This window comes from Myodes glareolus, chromosome 11, assembly GCF_982192425.1.
Source record: "Myodes glareolus chromosome 11, mMyoGla1.1, whole genome shotgun sequence".
In the NCBI taxonomy this organism is placed as follows: Eukaryota; Metazoa; Chordata; class Mammalia; order Rodentia; family Cricetidae; genus Myodes; species Myodes glareolus.
In genome coordinates, this window is record NC_142036.1 from 82,196,800 (window position 1) to 82,213,312 (window position 16,513).

Consider the following 16,513-nt stretch of genomic DNA (forward strand, 5'->3'; position numbering starts at 1 on the left):
AGAATTTTCGTTTTATGTTTATTCCAATTTAACTGAAACTAACTGAACTTTTGTCTTTTCAACTCTTTTTAGCCAAAACATACCTTGAGACAGACCCTTCCGGAAGGGATAAGAGGACACCAATTGTCATCATAAAGCAGGGCCATGAGCCGCCCACATTCACGGGCTGGTTCTTGGGCTGGGACTCCAGCAGGTGGTAAACCGAATGTCTTAAATCTTGCTGCATGGGGCAGTCACCCCACTTTGTATTGGGGATTTGTTTACTTTTTGTTGTTTGGTTTTAGAATATAAACCGCTGCCAAAGAGCTGTTTTTTAAATGTCTAGTATGAGCTCCCCCACTTCTTATTCTTTGGTCTTCTTTTTTCCTCCTCTTTTTCTTCTTTGCTTTCTTTTTTCCTTAAAAGAATTGTGTATTACTACATTGAAATATCTTAAAGCAAACATTTGTTTTTGGATCAGTTTTACTGTTTTGTTTTGTTTTTTTGAATCAGGGTTTCTCTGTAGCTTTGGGGCTTGACCTGGAACTCCTCGCTCTTATAGACCAGGCTGACTTCGAACTCACAGAGATCCGCCTGCCCCTGCCTCCTAAGTGCTGGGATTAAAGGCGTGCACCACCACCTCCCAGTTCAGTTTTGCTTTTCATAAGACCTAGAAGGAAAAAGACTATAACATCTAGGGGAATTTCTGAGGAAGGAATTTTAGAATCCGGCAACCACTCTCAAACTTGACTTCCTACACTAGAGGGCGCTCCAGCACTCCTGCGTGTTTTCCTTCTGGGCATTCTGTTTGCAGGATGGTTTATGTCTCTGCTTGGATGCCATCCACTCCCAAGTGTCCTTTTCTGAGCCAAGCTTCTTCAGCCTTTTTAGAAACTGAAGTCACAAGCCCTCCTTGATAAAGCGAACTGTACTCCTATCAGTTGAACTTTACATATTTGATAGGATGTGCTTAATATCGTAAAAATATGTTCTGAATTCTGTTTTTCACCATTAAAGAAATACATCTTTTTGGAAAATGCTTTGTGTTGTGACATTTTAGTCAAATTAAATGAGTTAATACTTATTAATTTTGTAGCTCAATACTTTTATGTATAAGTAGATATGAATTTAACATTTCTTACATTGTTATTTAGTTGCCAAGTGACTTTTCTATGGTTAGATAATTATAACATATTTTACATATCACAGACTGCATAAAAAACACAGGCTCCAGAGGCCAGGAGTTGGGGAAGAATCTAGAACTCTGGTAAATACAGACAGCAGATGGCCTTCTCCGGAGAAGCACTGAGCGCAGCGCTATAGTTTGAGAAGACCTAGCTGGGCAGGTGATATTTTATCAACAGAGGGCAGAGAGCCAATCAGGCCCAGCAAGGTGTGCCTAGCACAAAGCTCTTGAAGAGGAAGCATACCAAACAACAAACCTCATAAACAACAACAAACCATAAACAGGTGGCCTGGGAATGGATATAGACAAAGATGACAAGCCAAGGGCTGAGCCTGGAATGTTCCATCAACTACAGGAGATCTCAGTGAGGCAGCAGGAAGAACGCAGGTGTCCTAGAGGATGCTTTCTTGAGATTGCTGACCTTTACTCGCAAATGTGGATTTTATAGAAACACCCATCTTTTGGGTGTTCTGATTATTCCCCCAGGAAGACAGCCAGATATCCCTGTGGATGCTGCAGGGGTTACCACCAAACTGTTCCCTCCTTCATCAGCTGGGAAATGATGAGGACTTGGAGAAGCCAGCAGCCAATGGTAGAGCTTCCTTCCCTTTGCAACAGGATTCGCTCATCTCAAGACAGGCAACCAGAACGAAGATACTACGGTATCTAAACCATAGCATTTTGAATCCCTTCTCTAAAGCAGACCACCTTACGCTGTAATAGAAAAACTGGTGCCCAAAGTTGGGTTTTGCTATAGCAGTGTTAGGCCTTGTTTTGTTGGTAGACATGCTGAGAGGTCTTAAACAAGTATCATAACCAGGAGTAAAGCAATCCCTTTGTAGCTTAAAAACATCAAGTAAGACTTTTATCAGCAGTAAATAAGGAGGCAGGTTATGTTCCTCCTGGGGAAAGATGAGAAGAATTCAGGATACTAATGAGAGCGACTGCTTTCTCCTGCTTTCAGTAGCCTGCTCCAAATCAGGGCCTGGGAGTGGGCTGGGGTGAGCAGGAGTAAGCAGTTGACAGAACTGGAAAGCCTTCTACCACCGCTCCATCCTTAGGAACGCAATCTGAACTGGCTGAGGGATTGACAATTTAGAAAAGCCCATGGTATCTATAAACAAAGCAACAGTAGATAAAGATGTTACTCAGATCTTGCTCAGGGGCTTTCCAGAAATGTGAGCCAAACCAGATACAAAATCAGATTAAGGCTGTTTTCATGCTGAATGTGGCTGCTATTAGCTCAACAGAGAAAGGCTATTAACCAGCCAGGGCCCTGTTCAGACAGAGCCTCAGCCTACGGCTTCTGTCACATGCAGTTCTCTGGAAACAAATAGGCCAAAAGTCTTCTGTTTTTGAGCAATTTTATTTGCCAAAAGTTTTTAAAGCTTGGTTTACAAATGCCTATGATTGTTTGACCATTGAACACCTTTTGAGACCCAAATTCTCTCCCAGCTGAGAAAGTCATGCTGTATTCAGCTCAAAACACAGGATCCCTTGTCCACCCCTGACATCTATGGCAGAAGAGGTGCATGCCTTCCAATGCATGCTAGAGATGTGATCCAGGGCACTGTGGGAAGGGAAGAACTTCCCAAAGGGCAAAGTCAGGGAAAAGAAAGTCAACAGACAGGGGATTTTCATCTGGAACAGTGTCAAATTCACTAATAAGCTTACTAAGTATCAGAGATAAAACCAAAATTTTTGCCCAAGAAGATTCCAGCAGTTTGACAGACACATGAATCTGAGTATTTCTCACTGTTTTTTCCAACCAGTAATTTGCACAGAGTTCACAGAAAAGAATAAAAGAACCAAATGATGAAAATCCTGTTTCTCTAAGGTGCTTATAATTAAGTTCATGGGAGAAGATTTTTTGTCTATTTGTGAAACAGGCAAGCGCTAAACTGTGAAAACATTAGAACTCCTGGAGAGTGGATTCAGGTTTATCTGCACACTGTTAAGGGTGCACACAGTGGCCAGGCTGTTTTGATCTGTATACAGTGCGGTTTCTATTTAAACACACACATCAAACTGTCACACATAGGTCTTACAGTGAGTGTCGACAGAGGGAGACAAGACGATACACTTGGATGTTCTTTCCAAGTGATATATTGTCATATTTGTGCTATATTTAATGCTTAGGAAGGGCGGAAAGACCCAGAAGTTCACAGTCAGAAGGGGAAAGCCTCATCTTTGCTGATTCTAAAGGATGATACTCGGCTTTGTCCTGGAAATCCTGCAGCTGACTGTGTCTTGAGGAGCCATTTAGAGACCCACTACACAGAATCAAACACAGGCCTTAGTGATCCATTTCCTGGTCAACTACTTGATCTACTCACCCCATCTACTTTTGCCACCATACTTGTTTGCTATATTTTGAGTGTTAGCCTCCATTCACAGTTAGAGACTCTAAGTTAAAATACCCGGGAGCTGCATCCAGCTGTTACATCATATACTTAGTGAACATGACACCCGTGTATGTGTTTTTCTAGGACACTTTTGATTACCCCTTTGTCTACTGACCCAGTCTGTTGCTCTTTGGACAAGAAACAAGATTTGGCTGTGTTTTAAATCATCTTCAAGCTCTAAAGCTGGGTACGGTGTCACACACACATAATCCCTTGAAAAAGTAGAGAAAGGAGGCTCTCTGGGGCTTGTTGGCCAGCCAATCTAGTCTCATTGGTGATCCCCAGGTCCTAATGAGTGACCCTATCTTAAAAAACAGGATGGTTGTTACCTGAGCAATGCCATCTGAGGAGTGACATTTTAGGCTGACATCGTCACCACATGCACACATACACATATGTATGTGCCTCCACACACACACACATGCACACACAGAGACATGGAGTAACTAATCCTGTCAACAGAAGCATAATATTTATTCCCTCAACTGTCGGAATCTGGGATGGAGACAAGGATGTGCCCGACATCAGGGGAGACTTTGGAGTGGAAATTGAACTCAGGGCTTTGTGCGTGGTACATAAACTACATCAAGTGTACCAAGTGAGCTACATCACCAGGTTCCTGGTGTAGATATATCAAACCACTGTGAATAATTTTGTACTGAGAGATAAAGATATCCAAAGGAAGCAAACAGCCCAAATAATGCATTTATGCCTCCTTAACCTGTAAATAGCATAAGCCACTCCCCCTGCTCTGAACCATATATCTTGATTTTTATTCAGTCACAGTGCTGAATAAAAAACCCCACCATTAAGTCCAGGCTATGGAGAGATCCACACTTGGTATGGACCACATGGCATCGTTGAGATCTCAGCCACGCAGATTGCCACGTCTGGGCATTTGGTTTCCTGATGACCGCACTTGCCAGTACCATGTGGGAGTTAAGGAGCGTAGTGTCTTAGCAGAAATCGTCTATGTGTAGTCCCCATTGCTCCCTGATAAATTGCAGCTACGGTTACAGAGTCACGGCTGCGCCTCCGGAGTGCTGGGATTAAAGGCGTGAGCCACTACTGCCGAGCTTAAAATGGGTAATTTATAGAGACAAGAGTTTAAGTTCTTCACACTCTGGAAGTTCGAGAGTGTGGTGCAGCTGTCCTCAGCTGTGGTGAGGGCTTCATGGCAGACTCTTCACAAAGAGGGTAAAGTGGAGAAAAAGGAAGTAGGAGATAGAAGAGAGGTCAGGCCGAAGCCAGTGATTCACTCCTTGGCCCCCCGGCACCATCCCCGCCCGAGGCAGTACCTTGCATTAGGCCCACCTTTACAGCGCTTGTCACCTGCACACCAACACACTGGAGACTAAGCACTCAGCACACAATACAACCAAACCAGAGCACATACCAGTAAAACATTCCCTTCGAATTACTATGTCTACACTTCTTTATACAGATCCATCATACTATCATAAAGTAAAATAAGAAAGCAAAATACACACTAAGGCTGTGCTCACATCTCTCTACGTAACTGCCTAGGGCCAACAATTGGATGACCTCCACTAAGCCTGTTATAGTATTCAGGCATCTGCACTGGCCTGCCCTTAGGGTCCTCACAGGATGTGAGCTCCTCCCGTGCACATTCCCTGCATTCCCTTTTAAAAGGTGGACTTGCCCAACAAAGGTAAAAAATAAATATATATTTGTTACCTTTCTTGATGTAACAGAGATCCCCATTGACAGAGCATGACTTGAATCCAGGCAGTTTGACTCCAGTGTGTATTCTTCCAGTTTCTCCATGAACATGGCTCGAGTGAGTCTCCATGTATAATAGCATTTCTGCCTGGTAATAAAAACCTCCTACCCAGATCTACACTAGAATTTGGAGCAGGTTTCCTGCAGAGAAAATGTAGGCTATGATTCAGAGTAGTTAAACAATGAGAAACTCTCCTTGTATTATGATCATTTCAACTTACCAAGACCCAGCATGTACACTGCCCCTCCCCCATCTGTGATTCTGAGATTTCTTTGTGGAGCTCTTAAGTAAATTACCATCAGACAGTATGGACTAATTTCAACAAGGGCAATAGTGAGATCACGCAGCAGACTGAATATTGCGAAGTTCTTATGGTGAAGGTCGAGCCATAAGAGGTGCTCAGGTCACGGGATCGATGCCCTTATAAAGAAGCTCTAGAGCGGTTCTCAGCCTTCTTTGGGATGTACTTAAACATTCCTTCACCTAGTGTATCCACGCTTTGTTTTCGCCTGCAATTCTTTCTCCCACCATGTAGTGGAGAGTTCTGTTAATATCCAGCTTTTAAAAAATGGCATTTCTCGGGCTGGAGAGATGGCTCTGAGGTTAAGAGCACTGGCTGTTCCTCCAGAGGTCCTGAGTTCAATTCCCAGCAACCACATGATGGCTAACAACCATCTATAAAGAGATCCGGTGCCCTCTTCTGGTCTGTAGGCACATATGTAGACAGAACACCATATACATAATAAATAAATAATTTTTAAAAAATGGCAATTCTCTTTCTGTCTGTTTGCACAAGTATAGGGCTTGATGCTATCTATAGTTTACAGGTCAGAAACCCTATTGAACGTCACACTAATTATCTATTTGTGCATCTAAGAGATCCATTGACCTGTTCTTTCAATCAGAGGCCTTTCCTTCTATTTAGCTGGATATTTCTCTTGGAGAGTCCCATAAAAATGCCTTAAATGAAGAGTAGAAAGACGGCAAAGGTTAGGAGGGACAGGTCACTTTTAGTATGTATTTTTAATGTTATGTGGTGCATTTTGGGAGAGCAGACGGGTACTACAAATATCAGAACTGCTCTGAGGTCTGGAATGTGGTTAGAAAACGGAAACCATGTCGGTTAGTCAACAAAGTTATTGGCAAGAAAAACTATACATTTCTTTAGCAGTTAGTCAAAACGGCTTGTCAATGACTGAGCAGAATACTTCCTTGAAATGTGATCAATAGTCCCTGATCCTTTTCCCCTATAGTTCTGGCTTGAGAGATACTGAGCTGAACCTGCAAGACTGTAACTAAAAGTGGAAGCTTCAGGCCCTAGTGTCTGCCTGCACCTGTAGGATGTTTCAGGATAGCTTCAAACTTGCATTTATTTAGACAAATGCGAACAATGTAATAGTTGTAGTTACAAACATCGTCCAACAGATGTCAGTGTTGCCCTCAAAAAGTAAAATCTCCCACAGAACCCCCAGATATTTCCTCAGGACACCCCAGGGCACAGCGGTGTAATTTTAAACTACAGCCCAAAGCTAACATCTTCCTGGGATTACAACTAAATAAAATACCTAAATAGGTTCTGTGCAGCAAAGTGAAGAGTGGGTTTCATAAATTCCGTGGCTTTTAATCATTTGCTGCTGTTTGTATATGGTTATTACTGCTTATAGAGTAAGCATAGCAAACATTTTTTTTTCTATAGAGAGGTACAGGGAAAATACATCAAGCTTTGGAGGGGATCAGGTGGTCTATATTGCAGTCTTTCTGTCGGAGTTCTTCAAGTCACGTGGAAATTCCGAATCTCTCAAACTCAACAGGCTCTGGTCTGCTGGTGACGGTTGCAGTCAAAGGCCGGTGAGAGGCTTCTGCACGGCCAGAGACTTGTTTGCAGATCGCACCAGCTTTGCTTCTAAGACTGCAAAAATGCCACCAAGCAGGGAACACCTGCCGGGCCTGCTTGAGCGCAACACTACTGTAAATGGGGGATTTTACTCTATATCAAGGAGATTTGCAGGCAATTCTAGCTTAATCAAGAATGGCTGTTAAAATTCCCAAGGAGAGCAATTATTGCACGAAAGCTTTTCTCACTTTTTAGACTAATGACTGCAAATGACTAATGAGATCCCATACTTACAACAATCTTTAGCTCAGATTACAACCAATAACTTGATAGAATATGTCATTTGAGATTTCTAGCCTTTTCTTTCAAAATTAATGATGCAGTATTAAAACTTAGCACTGTGCTTATTGCTTAGGTTTTATATCAGTTATTAAAAACAACAAAAAATAGCCAGTGGCGGCACACTCTAACCCCAGCACTCGGGAGGAAGAGTCTGCATTTGAGGTTGGCCTTGTCCAAGGCTACACACACACACACACACACACACACACACACACACAAACCATCCTGTCTCGAAAAACAAAACAACAGAAGCAAGTCCATGTTATTCATAAAAGAAATACCACGGACAATAGTAGTCTTGAGAAAACTAGAAAATTTCTTAGGAAAGTTACAATCCATATTTTTATTTTATTAATTTTGTGTTTTGCGTCAGTGTCTCACCACTGGCCTCCAACTCTCTATGTAGACCAGGTTGGATTTTTTTTTTTTATTTTTGAGACAGGGTTTCTCTGTAGTTTTTGGTGCCTGTCCTGGAACTAGCTCTTGTAGACCAGGCTGGCCTCAAACTCACAGAGATCCGCCTGCCTCTGCCTCCCGAGTGCTGGGATTAAAGGCGTGCGCCACCACCGCCCGGCTGACCAGGTTGGATTTGAAGTAGCCAGATCTACCTGCCTCTGCCTCTCAAGCGTTGAAATTAAAGGCACGTGTCACGACGTCTGGCCTGAATCTGTATTTTAAAGTACATTTTAAGAGTGCACCATTATTATAGTTCCCAAATAAAACTTTCCCATGGGTTCTACCAGGCGCTAAGAGCCCTTTCCTTTGTTCTTATGAGCACTCTGAAAGGATTGCTGGTTACATTCTACACCTGGCCCATGAACCCAGAATTTGGGTTCATTCTGTCTTATAGAGAATGGAATAAGCAAATGGACAGTTTGCCTTCTACTGTCAAACACAGAGAAGGACACAGGTACATTCTACATCTCATGGAGAAAATTGTGCGCTTAATGACTAGTTACAGTTATCAGGTGCAGCTTTATCCTGTTTTTCTTGGGCCACATTGGAAACATTCAGCGTTCCAGAATGCATTCCTTCCTCCGTAACAGGGGCACTGGTTCCAGTCCCCATGGCTCTGGGGCGCAGCTAGACGCAGGAAGGAGGGAACCCCTCGGCTTTCAAAAGGAAGGAGGTTACCATCCGAGCCAACCCATGCTGGGGAGGCCGCCGCGTGACGTCAGGGGCCCGCAGGGGCAGCGTCCTCCGGCATCCCGGACCCTGAGTCACCGCCTCCGCGCAGAGGCCGCCGTGGGGTGACAGGAGGAGGAGGAGCAGGAGCGGCGACGCCCGCTCGCACCCAGCCCGCGGCGGCAGAAAGATCGAGAAGCGGCTCCGCCCGCTGTCAGGCGCCGGGAGGGCTGGAACGTGACCTTGTTTGGGCGTTGCTAGGAGACGCGGCTGGCACGCACGCGCGCGACCCTCTCCTCACCCCCCCAACCACCACCACCACCGCGGGCAGGCGCAGCGCGAGGGGCGGAGCCGCGGCCGGTGGCGAGGCTGGGCGAGCACCGTTAGCTGGGCTGGCGCGCGGCGTCGGCCCGGCCGCCGTCAGGCCTCGCCGCTGCCCGGGGGACGGACACTCCCCGGCGGCTGAGTGCCGCGGAGGCGGGACGACGGGGGACCGTCAGCCTGGTGAGTGGCGCGGGGGTCACGCCCTGGGAACAGCCGGGGGTCGGGGCGGTGGTGGGGGGATACCGAGGGGCGGGCCCGGGCGCGCCTGGCGGCTGCGGTCCCCGGGAACACTGCAGGTGCACGGGGCGAGCGGTCGAGCCTGCGGCCCCGGGCCCCGCTCGTTTCCCACTCCCGGCAACAGGTGGTGCTGGAGGGCCGAGGGCGAGCCCGGCTCGGCGGCCCTGGGAGCGGCGGGCACCCTCGCCAATGAGGGCGCCGGGGGCGGGCGTGGCGTGGCCGCCCCGGCGCGCTGACCAATAGGATCGCGGGGCCTGGGTGGGGTGGGCGTGGCCACAGGCCGTGTCTGGGCTTCCCTGCGCCGCGGCGGCCGGCAAAGCTGCGCGGAGGTCTCGGCAGACGCACGGCCGCCAATGGTTCCCCGTTGGGATCCCTACTCCAGCCCGGGAGGTGAGAGCGTTGGTCTCGGGGATCTCCAGGTACGCGGTGACACATGCCAGCTTAGATTTCCCGGGTCGGGTTGCCCTTTTCAGTGCTGTGCTCGGCAGAGGCACTGGGGTGGGTAAGGTGACGGGCGCCAGATGCTGGGTGGCTGCGTTGTCTTTAAGGGTGAGCTTCTGAGGTTCGGGGATCGTGGAGGATAGAGAAGAGTACACGTTACTGTCCACGCTACTCTATGTAGGGGGACGTAGGAGCCTTTGGGTGATCGTTATTCACTGTTTGTTTTGGACTTCGTACATTTCCTATCTCATCTGGTGTGTTTACATACAGCAAGTTTTATTGAGCTCCTCGTGGCGTTTATTTTTAGAGAGAACCCGTTTTAATGCGTTCACAGTAATAACACGCTCGTTTCCTCCCCAGCAGTCTCGTAGCTCGATCACCCAGGAGGAGAGATTGTAAACGGACTAAGAGGAACGCGTTCGGTTCGGTTTGGGACGCCATTCGCGCAGCTGAAAATGGGGAATGGACTGTCAGACCAGACTTCCATCCTGTCCAGCCTGCCCTCCTTTCAGTCTTTTCATATTGTTATTCTGGGTTTGGACTGCGCTGGGAAGACGACAGTTTTGTACAGGCTGCAGTTCAATGAGTTTGTAAATACCGTACCTACCAAAGGATTTAACACGGAGAAAATTAAGGTAACTTTGGGCAATTCCAAGACAGTCACTTTTCACTTCTGGGACGTAGGTGGTCAAGAGAAGTTAAGGCCACTGTGGAAATCATATACCCGATGCACAGACGGCATCGTGTTCGTGGTGGACTCTGTCGATGTGGAGCGAATGGAAGAAGCCAAAACGGAACTTCATAAAATAACTAGGATATCAGAAAATCAGGGGGTCCCTGTGCTTATAGTCGCTAACAAGCAAGACCTGAGGAACTCACTGTCTCTCTCAGAAATTGAGAAATTGTTAGCAATGGGGGAACTGAGCTCCTCGACCCCTTGGCACCTGCAGCCCACCTGTGCAATCATAGGAGACGGACTAAAGGAAGGACTTGAGAAACTACACGATATGATAATTAAAAGAAGAAAAATGTTGCGGCAACAGAAAAAGAAGAGATGAGAGGCCTGCCCTTCGTGTGGGTGTGGAATGGTTTCCTAGGGCTGATTCTGACGAGTTGAAGAGTGTACAGCCTGGTTTGCCTGTCTGCCCTCGCGGATGCTGTTAAAGCTTTGTTTGGTTGAACAGATACCCAACTTTGTTGCCTTGGGGAAGATGAGTAAATGCAGTGCTTCTTAAAGTGGTCTCTTCTCCCTGACCCCAGATCTTTTGGTACTACCATTTTGGAAAGTCAAAAAAGGCTGGTAATTGGCCAGAAAACAATTTTGTGGAAATATTTGACCTGAAGTTAGTGAAATAAAACTTTGAAGAGTGTATGCCTAGTGGTTTGTGCTTGTATCTTTTGGGGGAAGCCTTTGCCAAGAAACTGCAAAAAAGGCTTTGTAAACACAAAATGCGAATGAATGGAAATTTAGTGTAGATTATTGTGTACACACACATACACACAGGTAAATTGAATACACTGGGATAAGAAGAAGGATTTTCTTTTGAAGTTTTGGCTAGATAATTTTTTAGCGTTTTTCTGGAATCAATTTTAATGCTATCTCTTTAATTCATGACAATGTTGAATTGAGTTAGTCTATAGTTCATAAAAAATATTTGGGGTATATTCCAGTGCATGGATTAGTTTTCCTGACGAGCATGTTTGGGTGTGTAGTCTTTAGAAATAACTATGAATCTGTCTACACAGATTTAAAACAACAGCTTTTGGTCCTTAGAGCTATTGTAAAATAGTTCATTGCTAGAACTGTCACGTGAACCTACAAACGACTCTGTCGTCTAGTGTAGAAAATATGAGCATGTTGACTAAATGCATATGCTTGAGTTTGTGGATGGAGTTAGGGAGAAAGTGGGGATTCAGTCCGAGGAAACTACTGCAATACAGAGTCTCTAAAACCTAGTGAAAAGATGTGTGTTTTATTACTCTTTGCTGGCTGGAAACAGAGCTTTTTTTCATATATTTTTGTAGCCTTGGGGAGGGATGGAAGCTTTCTAGTCTTCTGATGTGCTTTGGGATGAATTTGTAAGATACAAATTTCGATATGTGTTCTGAGCTTTAATGTTTTTATTCATCAGCTGAAAAGGATTTCCAGAGCTCTCTAGCTCTGATTGTAGGAAGCAGTGTTATGGTACTGCAGCTAGGAATTCAGATCCTAGGGAATGAAGGGGAGAGTGGCAAAGCCATCTCACGACAATTAACTGCTCCTACTGTAATAAAAGCAAAATGAAATTAGGAGGAGGCAAGAACTTGAATTCTTATCTCCAGGAAGAGTCTGATTTTCAGTAATCATATATTAGCGAATCAGCATATGTCCTGGGTCTGAAGCCAGCAGCTGCATTCTCCAAAGGAGGTGCGCTTCGATAGCAGGACTCACTTTGGTTTTGAGCTTTTAATTTCTTTTTCCAGTGATACAACTGGATTTTTGGAACCTCGACTCTTGTTACAAAATGAAGTAACTCCAAGTGGAGCTGTCCTGTCAGATGTACCCGCACTAGTGGTGCCGCCTAGCATGTTTGCTTACAGAGCTGTGGGAAGCAGCTTGAGGCACTAGAACAGTCTGGTTCTCAGTTTAATGTATTTCTACTGCTGCAGCTTTCAATTAGCTGTGTAAGAAGGACTTTTATCAGCTGGGCTATTGAGTTTATAACAGTTTGGGTTTTCTCTGGTGATTTTCAAGAGGCTGTTTTCTGAGAGGTTTTTCCCTCTTGTGCTGAATTGTCACTATCCTCTCCCGAACCCCCAAGTTCATGCTGGGATAAGGAAGCTTGTTTTCCTCAATTCTAAATAAGTTTAGGTTTTCACCACCTTCCCTTCTCTGTTCTTGCTGTTCAAAGTAGTTGGGGCCAGGCATGGTGACGCACGCCTTTAATCCCAGCACTTGGGAGGCAGAGGCAGGCGGATCTCTGGTTTGCAGAGTGAGTGCCAGGACAGCCAGGGCTAGGTAGAAAGACCCTGTATCAACCCCCCCAAAAAGTAGCTTGTGTTAACTAGCTCTTTACCCTTGTTTTGTAGCTAAGAAGTGGATCAGCAAGTCCATATTTAGAGAACAGCAAAATGGGCATTGCATAAAACTATATTTATATAAGCCATTTCAATTAAAAATTTACAGTTTGTTAAATTCAAATTCTCTATCACCTGTTAGGGCTATTAATCACATAAGCTAATGAATCTCTAAATCCGAGTTTAGGCATTGCTTCTGTATCTAGGTTTTTGATTTTAAGATAAGGAACCCTGTTCCAAAGGTCTCTTTGTCTCTTTGAAGTGTCAGGGATCAAACCCTGCCTACCCGTCTGTGAAGCAAGCATTCATTCTGTCACTGAGCTACATCACTAGCACGTAAAGCATAGTTCTGAAACAATTAACTCTGTGAAATGAGTTGGTTTAATGTAAACTGTTGGTGGGATTAAACATTCTAAGTTCAAATTACCGTAGAACAAAAAGTTTTAAAATATCTTTTGATATTTAAAGACTCGGATATCCAAAGTTATGCTATAGTGGATTATAAATGTTATGTGTTAGCCTGGATGAATTCATTAGTAATCATAAAATGAGGTAAATCCCAGCGCAGTGTTAGGATATATATGCGGAAACTGATGGAGCCATGGCCGGGTGGAAGGCGGCTGAAGAAGGAGTAGGAGTTAGGATTATGTGGGATGGGAGGCTGTGGCCTACCAGGTGCAAGGCTCTGGGTTCGATTCCCAGCACGGCAAATGAAAATGAAGCCATGACAGGATTGGTTTGTTGAGAAGAATTTTATTGTTCATAATGACCTTGAGAGAAATCTGGTATAATATTTCAGTGTTCTATTTAATGTAACAGTTTCATCATATAAATAATGATTTTAGCAGTAACAAAGATCCAAAAATGTTTCTTATAATAAATTAATGCAACTTGGAATCTCGGGTTAGACTATCATTTCAAGTTCAGTTTTTTTTTTTTATTTTGTTTTGTTTTTTTATTGCTGATTTTCTGCAATAAGGTTGCACTGTGCAGCCAAGATCCTCAACCTCCTGGGCACGGGGATGATAAGCATGTACTACCAAACTTGTACTGAGATTTTAAAGTTTCAATTATTGCAAAACATCCTAGAAATGGATAGTATTGATCTAGAATCCTCAGGTTCTTTTCAAGGCTTTTATATGAGCAAATAAAGGATACCAAAAATATCATAAATTAATATTAAAGTATTAAAGATCAAGGATATTCCCAATAGACCACAGCCAAAGAATATTCCAGTTCTTTGCAAATTCAAAATACAGGAGTATCAACTGAAAGGTTAGTGTGGTGGCATTTCTATTGTATTTTAGTAAAACCTGCCTAAAGAGCTGAGAGTCAAACAGTCCCACTGATAAATCTTACAGTAGTTAAACACACCTATAATCCCTGTAGCCACAGCGACATGTACCTTTAATACCTGCAGCCACAGCGACATGTAATTTTAATCCCTGCAGCCACAGCGACATGTACCTTTCCATAGAAGCCATACTATGCACGACTTTAATCCCAGCCCTAGAGAGGATTATAAAACGGGAGGAGACAGCTCTCAGACAGTCTCTTTCTGAGGTTCCTGGAGGCAGAATCGCCTTTAGGACTAAGGTCGAAGCAAGAACCAGTGACTGCCGGCTTTGCTTTTGGGGTCTTTAGGTTGAACCCCAATATTTGTTTCTGAGTTTTTATTAATCATGCTTCGGGTTAGATTTGGGGAAGAATAATTGTACTAGCTAAAAACATGAGGTTCAAAGTTGGAGTCCCAGTCATGACATTTCAATTCTCCATGTAAACCTTTGAGAAATCCACTGAACCTTGTAAATGTTCTGGTAACGTGGAGACTCACTTAGCTTGAGAATGTTGAGGGAAATATTATGTATAAACGATTCTTACTGAGTAGGAATGTGTTGAGAGGCAGTGTGGTGTGTTAATGGTCACTCAAGCCCGTGTTTCATAATGGAACCTGCTCATGAGACTTGGCCAGTTTAATAGGGGTCTCCTAGTCTCTTCATTTGTAAGTCAAGGTCGTGTCCACTGTTGGGCTTTGTTTTATTGAGTAAGCGGATTAAACACACTAGAAGCCAGAGGACTCACTCATAGTAAGCACTGAGTACATTAGTGGCTGGCGTGTTTTCTTGCACATGTATTTGAAAATAGACATTTTTGGAGTAAGGATGACAAAGCTCACAGCGTGTTTTTCCTCAGGACCAGTGTGCTGTGGCACACAATGGCAGCGTGGTAGAGCTCAGAAAGTCGAAACGTTCTCAGCTCCTTGAAATCTAGGTCATTTTCTTTCGTTTCTGTAGCATTTGGGTACAATAAAAGTTTTAATGTTCCCCCAAGAAACAAAAGTTAAAGGTTTGGTTATTTTCTAGTTTGTGATAAAATACTACTCCACAGAAATTAAAAATCCAAAACCAAAGTGTGGATCTTCAAAAATGCTTGTTGCTTTCAAATTACTTTCAATTTGGGGGGGTCTTCTCTACCCCCACCCCACCCCACCCCATACTGGAGGCTGAGCCCAGAGCCTTGAGTGCTAGACAAGTATTCTACCACTGAGCTGTCTCCCCAGCTCTACCACTGAGCTGTCTCCCCTGCTCTTCTGATCATGTGTTTTTTTAGTCTTTCGTTTCTGTAGATATTACCCATAAGGGGTAAGATGGTTTTATAAGTAAATTGGGTAAAAAATCCCAAATATTAGCCTAAGTAAGCCAAATGGTTACCCCAGTTTTATAACGAGGGAGAATTAAAGCGTTGCTGAAAGGCTGGAGAGATGGTTTATTGGTTACACGCTCACATTACTCTCATAGAGGACCAGAGTTCAGTTCCCAGCACTTGCTGCTGCCTGTAATTCCCACTCCAGGGGGCTGACGCCTGTGACCTCCTGGGGTACCTGAACTCTTATGCATCTGCCCTCACACATAATTAAAAATAATAAAAAGTCATCTTTAAAGCATTGCTGAAACAGTTACCCCGGGGATTGTCCCATCCCCACTGCAGATGTGAACGTCCTGCTGCATCACTGCTTCTCAGTGACTACGGCTGGAGTGAGATGCGACGGTGATGGACTAGAAGCATTATCAGTTAGGAACCCGGGGAAGCACAAAACCTCAGCCTCGTCTACTGACCCGGGAATGTGAAACTCTAGGGTTGGGCCCAGCAATCTTTGTGCTTACAACATCCAGGTGATGCTGGTACTCATTAAAGTTCACCATTGCATTAACATAAAACCCAGTCATTTGTTACGGAAAAGAAGAAGACTGGGGAAATAGCTTTGTGGTAGAAAACGGGCTTGAGGCCCTTATACTCTCTCCAGTACTAGAAGGAAAATTGAAACTCTGTAATACAAAAACTATTACTTAATATTATATAATTCAGACCTTTTTCTTTTGGTTTGGTTTTGAATACTGTCTCTCTCACTCAGTTGCCTAGGCTGGGCTGGAATTCAAGATGTCGCCCAGGGTGGTCTTGAACTCACAATCCTACCTCACCTTACTGAAGACTAGGGTTCTAGGCATGAACCTCTATAGGTCAGACCTTTTAGAAAGAGCTTTTACAGAATTATATTGCTTTGCTTTTATTTATTTATTTATTTATTTTTAGACAGGTCTCACTCTGCAGCTTAGAGTGAGCTGGAACTCACTGTGTTAGCCTAGGATGGCTTTGAACCCAGGGTTTCCTCCTTCCTCAGCTTCCAGAGTACCAGGATTACAGATGTGAATTGCCATCCTGGCTATACAGTGGTTGCTTTGTAATAAACATTCAGCAAAATTTGAGTGAATTTGAATCAATACCAACAGAGACACTATTTTGTTGGTTGTCAGATTCTATATATTAATTTTTAACTATAC

The 16,513-nt window shown here is 44.3% G+C and overlaps 2 protein-coding genes across 7 annotated transcripts in view; both read left to right on the top strand.

Moving 5' to 3' along the window:
* Positions 1–1,016, top strand: part of Scin (scinderin) — a 78,407-nt gene extending 77,391 nt beyond the window's left edge. The window contains exon 16 of the mRNA XM_087911828.1: positions 73–1,016. Coding sequence (XP_087767954.1) covers positions 73–200 — 128 coding nt within the window. The 3' untranslated portion in view covers positions 201–1,016. The remainder of the gene's footprint in view (positions 1–72) is intronic.
* Positions 1,017–8,988: 7,972 nt separating this feature from the next.
* On the top strand, positions 8,989–10,989 carry Arl4a (ARF like GTPase 4A). 6 transcript variants are annotated; one of them, XM_085697724.2, is made up of 2 exons: positions 8,989–9,119; positions 9,978–10,989. In XM_085697724.2, exon 2 carries the CDS (start codon positions 10,073–10,075, stop codon positions 10,673–10,675), a length of 603 nt encoding a protein of 200 aa, XP_085553850.1. In that variant the 5' UTR covers positions 8,989–9,119; positions 9,978–10,072; the 3' UTR covers positions 10,676–10,989. The 6 variants fall into 6 exon arrangements, with proteins under 6 accessions (XP_085553850.1, XP_085553851.1, XP_048271623.1 ...); XM_085697725.2 differs by having other exon boundaries at positions 8,993–9,119; positions 9,981–10,989; XM_048415666.2 differs by lacking the exon at positions 8,989–9,119 and adding an exon at positions 9,439–9,566.
* Positions 10,990–16,513: the final 5,524 nt, after the last annotated feature.

Coding starts and splice junctions, on each gene's coding strand:
- Arl4a (XM_085697724.2), top strand. CDS start 10,073: ATGGGGAATGGACTGTCAGACCAGACTTCCATCCTGTCCAGCCTGCCC.